At 46.3% G+C, this 6,664-nt stretch overlaps 1 protein-coding gene, 3 non-coding genes and 1 pseudogene across 4 annotated transcripts; all 5 read right to left on the bottom strand.

Annotated features, from left to right (window-relative positions):
• Nucleotides 1-220: 220 nt before the first annotated feature.
• On the bottom strand, nt 221-3,184 carry LOC136465338 (uncharacterized; annotated as a pseudogene).
• A 1,016-nt stretch (nt 3,185-4,200) lies between these two features.
• LOC136497786 (large ribosomal subunit protein eL37x-like) lies at nt 4,201-6,444 on the bottom strand. Its single transcript, XM_066493650.1, has 4 exons — nt 6,309-6,444; nt 6,100-6,235; nt 4,572-4,673; nt 4,201-4,460 (listed from the first exon to the last, which is right to left on the bottom strand). The coding sequence occupies exons 1-4, from the start codon at nt 6,309-6,311 to the stop codon at nt 4,417-4,419; spliced, it is 285 nt and encodes a 94-aa protein (XP_066349747.1). The 5' UTR covers nt 6,312-6,444; the 3' UTR covers nt 4,201-4,416.
• Nucleotides 4,911-4,992, bottom strand: LOC136512112 (small nucleolar RNA Z199). The gene has a single exon (XR_010772980.1). It is a non-coding gene; the product is annotated as a small nucleolar RNA Z199 (small nucleolar RNA).
• LOC136512120 (small nucleolar RNA Z199) lies at nt 5,178-5,260 on the bottom strand. The gene has a single exon (XR_010772984.1). It is a non-coding gene; the product is annotated as a small nucleolar RNA Z199 (small nucleolar RNA).
• Nucleotides 5,450-5,545, bottom strand: LOC136512151 (small nucleolar RNA R64/Z200 family). Its single transcript, XR_010772991.1, has one exon. It is a non-coding gene; the product is annotated as a small nucleolar RNA R64/Z200 family (small nucleolar RNA).
• Nucleotides 6,445-6,664: the final 220 nt, after the last annotated feature.

The raw sequence follows: 6,664 nt of genomic DNA, 5'->3' as shown, positions 1-6,664 counted from the left end.
TCGACCCCTTGGCAAGCCGCACGCTCCGATGATGCCGAGCTCCAGCACGCCCACTGTGGAAGCCGCCGATGGGCTCCAGCACAAATGCCATCGATATCCATTGGCGGACGTACGGGGGCCTGCAGCCCCCCCCGGTGGGCTGCAAAAAAAATTTTAACAGGCTTTAGCCCAGCCCAAAACTCACGGCCAGCAGAGGCGTAGAGCAGACGGCCTCACGGAGTCACGACCAGTCGACCAGACGCATCGCTGCAGCACCGCTTCTGGCTTCTCCTCGCGCGTCGCGCAGGCGCAGCATCGCTCCCCGCCGCCGCCCGCCGCGCCTCCTCACGGGCTCGCGGCTCGCCTGCTCGCGTGTCGCGCCTCCCCTCGCTCCTCGCCCCCTCGCGGCCTCGCCCCCCTCCCACCCCCTCTGCTCCGCGCATCGGCCAGCGGCCCAGCGCCCAGCGACAGCGAGGACGGGCACCGCCGCGCCGGGCGGCCGGAGCCAGCAGCGTGCAGCCGGCAGCCTGCAACCAGGGAGGACGGGCGTCGGGCGGCCCGCGGCGGCGCGGTAGGTCAGCCCCAACCGGCCAGCCCCCTGGTGGCCAGGTCCCAGGACAGGCTGACAGGTTGAGAACTGATCCCCTCTGTGCGGCTCTTTAATTCCTCTTTTATTTTTTCAGTCAGTGATCCGATTGGTTTTACTTTGTAGTTGTAGAATGGAAAAATTTTTTGCTAAGAAAGATGCTTCTACTTCTACTCAAGAGAGTCGGGTTGTGCAAAAAAGACCCCGCATTGAGCTTGATATGAATGATATAGTTGCTGATCCAGGTCTTAGAAAGCCAATTGATGAATTCCACCATGATATTAGGGATGATGCTAGGAGATCATATTTACAGATGAGTCCATATCAACCAAATTGTGAGTATGAAAGAACAGCGGGTAAAACTCAAACTAGAGGTTTTGTTAAATCATGGTTTACTCAATTTGATTGGTTAGAGTACAGTCCTGCCAAGGATGCAGCCTATTGCTTTTATTGCTACCTCTTTAAGCCACCACCAGCAAGCAATTTTGTTGATAATGAGACATTCATCAGAGTAGGGTTCAAAAATTGGAAAAAGGGAAAGGCTTCTTTGCTGAAGCATACTCAATCAATTGATGGCTACCATAGTGCAGCAAGAAAACGAGCAAATGATTTCAAAAATCAAAGGCAAAGTGTAGAACATGTGTGGGCAGTAACAACTGTAGCAGAAGAGGAGGCATATAAAGCTCGTTTAACTATAATGTTAGGCATTGCTAGATTTCTTCTTTTGCAAGCTCTAGCATTTCGTGGGCATGATGAGTCTAAAACATCTAAAAATAAAGGGAACTTTTTGGAGATGCTTGATTGGTATAGAAAGAAGGATCCTAAGGCTGCACTTGTGATAGCTGAGAATGCTCCAGGGAATAATCAAATGAGTTGTCTAACAATTCAAAAAGATTTGGTAAGGGCTTGTGTAGAGGAGACAAGTGAATTAATTAAGAGTGAAATTGGAGATCGTTGGTTTGCGGTGCCTTGATGATGATTGATGATAAAAGTACAAGGACCAATGAGAGGTCGTTCAAAATGTCGTGGAGCCAAATATGTGACCTACTACCATCATATTCATCATGGGATTTTCAATGTTGTCCTTGATCAAATAATTTGTGAGTTGAACAATCGATTTCCAGAAAGATCAACTCAACTATTGAGATGTGTTGCTTGTCTTGATCCGACAAATGAGTTTGCCAACTTTGAGATAGAGAAATTAGTTGAGATTGCTAAGATTTATTATGCTGACTTTAGTGATTATGAATGTGAAAAGCTAAGAACTGAGCTTGAAAATTTCATGGATGAAGTCAAACATGATGAAGAATTTTGCTCTTGTATTGATCTTGGTGGCCTTGCTGAGAAGATGGTTAAAACTGATAGACATACATATTTTCCTTTGGTGTATCGCCTCATTGAGCTTGCATTGATATTGCCCGTGGCAACAGCAACAGTTGAAAGAGCCTTCTCTGCTATGAATATTATCAAGACCGACAGGAGGAATAAAATGAATGATGATTGGATGAATAATAGCATGATATGCTATATTGAGCGGGATTTGTTTGCATCCATTGAAGATGATAAAATTTTAAAGCACTTTCAAGGCTTAAGAAACCGTAAGATAAACTTGCCACCTAAGGTCCCAAGGTGCGTATTGTTTTAGAGCTTTTCTTTGTATTTGTTATCTTGGTTATTGAAGAAGTGTTTGACATTTAAAAATTATGTAGCATTGAGCGTGGCGGTTCAAGTGGTGTGAATTCTTGAAGACGGAAGACTCCTTGTATTTGGTACTTTTCTATGCTTATTATCATAATTCTATATATCTTTGACTTTGCATCAATTATCTAATTCTATGCTTATTAGTGTACTGTGTCCAGCAAGCAAATTTTTTTTTGCCTATGTTGTTTAGCCCCCCCCCCCCCCCCCCCCCCCGGTCCGTTTTTGGATCCGCCACTGTCGATATCCATTCATCCATCTCAACAACCGCTTCAAGAAGAGCACCAATGTTTTCCACGCTCATTGTTTTTGCCTTCAGGAAATGTCGCATAACCAACACCCTTGCCATGGAAAGCATTTCTGAACGTACAGCAGCAAGACCCTGCACATGTAACAGAACATCACTGCGTCTAAAACCCCCAGAATCAACACATACACCATACAAGCTCTGGAGAGTGGAGAAGCACCTTAGGGAACTCGGCACTTGAACTCTTGAAGTGAGCTCAAGGAGTGCCGCATCGAGCTCTCTTGCAGAATCCTCGTACTGGCCCGAGTCACGCAGGTCCTTGAAAATCTGGACACAATGCAGGCACACAATCGAGCAACTCAGGAGACACTTCTCGGACGCGCTAACCGGCATTGCTTACAAACTATTTGTCGCCAAAAAAAAAAAAAAAATCTGCGAACGTCTAGCATAAGAAATTGGCACAGAGAAGACATTATGGAGGCGAGAGGGGTCAGGGTCACCGCTAACCTCCTCGAAGAAGAGCGCCCACCGGAGGGCCTTCTTGACCTCGTCGGCGGTCCAAGTAGCAGCGGAGCCGGACGAGGTGCGGCCGCCGGTAAGGACAAGGACGTCCAGGAAACCCCGGACCAGACCGAGCACTCCTCCATGGCCACCGCCGGGTGCGCCCACCCCATTTTCCGAGCCCCCTTCTCACAATCCTGACTTCTGCAGGGACTAATGTGGCAAGAAATCCTGCATTTTACACTTGCAATCAGCACCCTATACTTATGCAATCAGCCCCCATCGACGCTCTGACACGAACGGCGCCGGCAGAACAACGAGGCGCCGCGATGCGCCGCTGGGATATGAACGTGAGGGAGGAGTAGACGAGATGGACGTGATCGGGCAACACCGCGAGGCACTGCGCCGGCGAGACACCCTGCCCGAGGGAGGAGCAGGAGCCGGAAGGCGGCGCAGTGTGGGCGGATCCGATGGCTGCGTGCCGGACGGAGGATGGCGGCAGCGACGAATGGATTTCGGATTCCAAAGCTAAGCGAGACAACGCACGGCGACGGCGGAGACGGAGAACGGTGTAAGCGCTAAGCGGGCCAAGTTGAAGTTGGGCCGACAGGTAACAAGGGGTGGCTCCCATCTTCAGAAGGAAATGGCCTCTACCTCTCTCGTTTGGGGCCTGGTAGGCTCTTGCATGAGGAGTCCTCTCATTTTCCCCCCCTTTCATCAAATGGTGTGACGATGGAGCAAAAGCAAGCCAAGATTAGTTCCAACCGGTATCTAAGTGCCACTTAGTGTGAGTCACACTTGCAAATGCATTGCTCTTAGTGATATGGTGAGATATAATCGAAAATGTTTTGAAAAAACACTATAAAAATGCTAACTATTTGAAACGGAGTACCTTTCATCACTTCCAGACACAATCATCTTAAACAAGGAAACTTGCTGTCAGTGCTTATTTATCATGGAAGTGACCTGTGACTAAAGATTTACCTTTCATCGTTTCCGGACACAATCATTTTAAAAAGATTTGGATAATGCTTTTAGCAAATTTGCGTGTGCTTTCAGATTACTATAAGATAATAGATGCCACCAAAGAAATCATTGCCCACTTATTTATCAACTTGGTAACTCGGAAGATGAAGCAGCTCTCTTTCACCTCTAATAAAGCGGTACAGGGCACAAACGTGCACAACGGTTTTCAAGCGAAGATAATTGCATGAGCATCAAACTGGGGTAACAAATAAACAATACTCACCAAAAAAGATACATCAAACCACCAGGGCGTCTGATTTTAATTCAAAGCACTATAAACCAGTACTTCCATAGCATTAGGGCTAAATAGGTCAGAAGTACAATTCAAACAAAAAGTTCCAACTTCTAGCTTTTCAGGTTCTTGATGGCAACATCAGACTTAGTTGCTGGCAGCAGCACTCTTCTTTGGGGCAGCCTCGGTCCCTGGGTTGAGGTTAACAAAACCACTCAAATTAGACCACTCAGGTTTGACAAAGAACGATGAGAATTCCCATGTAAAAAATGCAGGGATCATCAACAACAAAAGAAAGGTACCTTCTCTGAAGTTGCTCTTGAACCGGCGAGGCACGTGTCGCATGTACCTCATCCTTCCTGTACCAGTTGTCTTGCGCCTGATGGCCTTAATACTCCAGTTATCTGAAATCATGGGCCAATTTGTTAACATTGAGTTCATTCAGGTTAGAAGCAAGGCATCTGAAGTTGAATCAAGCACGACTTATAATCCTAAAACCAGGTTTACAATTTATAGGATTTCCAATCAATGCAGTTCAATTGCTTAGAAACAAATGAAGCAGAAATATATGAAGGCGCCGAGAAGGCGAAGTCAAAAGACAAACAGGCAGAATGCAAAGGAAATCGAAAAAAATGTGGTGGCGTCATCAGAGACTTAAAACGAGGGAATCATAGGAGAATAATCCCATCATATTGTTGCAATTAAAAACTAATCATCTGACCAAGGAAACAGGCAAGAAAAACCTAGCTATGTATATTGGTAAGGAATATAACAATACTGAAATAGGATAATCAGTGCTATGAGGCTCGATTACTAAATGCTTGAATTTTTCAAAGAGAACAGTGACAATCATTGTTTTATTTAGTATAATGCTGTTCAGAATATGGCGCACATGGATATAAAGACAGAATCATCAGACTTAAAACATGGAAATCGTAGGAGAATAACTCCAATCATGACGTTGGAGCAGTTAATTGCTCATCACTTGATCATCGACAGTGGAAGCAGGCAACAGAAGTGTTTAAATGTAGTGCAAACTCAAGCAAAGATACAAGTAGCAGCCAAGTGCCAATTGATAGAAAATGGGCCATAAGACTCAAACAAAGGAGGTAAGCAGAAATATTTGTGTTGAATACGAAACCAGTGACCCATAAAAAAAAAGAACTTAGTAGACTCATGCTCACTGCTCAGAACATGAAACATCTTCTCATTAATGCCAAGGCATCTCTGAAGTCTGACATGCGAATATAATTTTCATGATTCATCATAGCTTTCATTCAGTAGTTAGTAAACAAAATCATGGTTGAACATATTACAAAAAAGTGCATACAATGAGGTTTCTAGATGAGGACAATGCCCAAACATACAAGGCGTGAACAGCAGCATAATATAATATGGTTCATATGAATCAACTGTTCTAAAGTACCACAAAATCAGCAATTGGCGCACAGGGATCAGCTTGGAAAACATTGTTGTCAGTCAAGTATAATCAGAAACACGGACCAATGTTTTCTTCATCATTTCCCGCAGGAACAAATTCAGCAGCACATTAAGCAGAAAGCACAGAAGCCGGTAGCATAATAATAAACAGATATGCATACAAAGCTAAAAGCACGAAACCTACCACATATGTCAAAAGCTCATCCAGTTTTAAGTTCATAATAAAACATACCAAATCACACTGTTTGGCCATATAGATATATGCCACGGAGCAACATATTACAAACAGGGCAAAACAGCAGAAGGTAACACTAAAACTGGCTAGATCTAGCAGCGGGGCAAACGGACGAAGAGAGAGGGAGAGAGAGGAAGCGGGGAGGCGTATCTTACACTTGCGGATGCGGGCAGCGGGGTAGCCGCATGAGGAGCAGGTGCTCTTCTGGAGGTGGAAGCTGCGGCGGCCGCAGCGGATGCAGAGCGTGTGCGTCTTGTTCCGGCGCTTGCCGAAGCTGCCCGTACCCTTCCCCTGCGAGCCACAACAACTGCACGTTAGCGGGTGGACGGAGGCGGAGGGGGAGGCGGCGGCGGCGCGCACGTACCATTCCTTCCTAGCTCTGCTCGGCTAGGGTTCGAGGCGGAGGCGCGGCGTGGTCGGGTTGGGAGGAGTGGCGGCGTGGGAAAACCCTAGCACTTTATAGCGGCCGACGCACGCGGCGCTGGTCACGGGGCTTTTGGTCCGTAAATGGGCCGAGCGGGTGTCTTTGTCCTACCCTTCTTACATAGGCTTTTGACCACCCGGTGGATTGGGCCCCCAACAGTGACGTCTGTTGTTCACATTCTGAGACTCACGCGGTGTTAAATTTTGCATTTTAGCTCTTTCTGAAACTCTTTTTATAAATAGATCCTTCAGAAAAAAAAATGAGACTCACGCGGTGTTAAATTTTGCATTTTAGCT

Source organism: Miscanthus floridulus, chromosome 1 (assembly GCF_019320115.1).
Source record: "Miscanthus floridulus cultivar M001 chromosome 1, ASM1932011v1, whole genome shotgun sequence".
In the NCBI taxonomy this organism is placed as follows: Eukaryota; Viridiplantae; Streptophyta; class Magnoliopsida; order Poales; family Poaceae; genus Miscanthus; species Miscanthus floridulus.
This window is presented reverse-complemented; position numbering and strand designations above follow the sequence as displayed.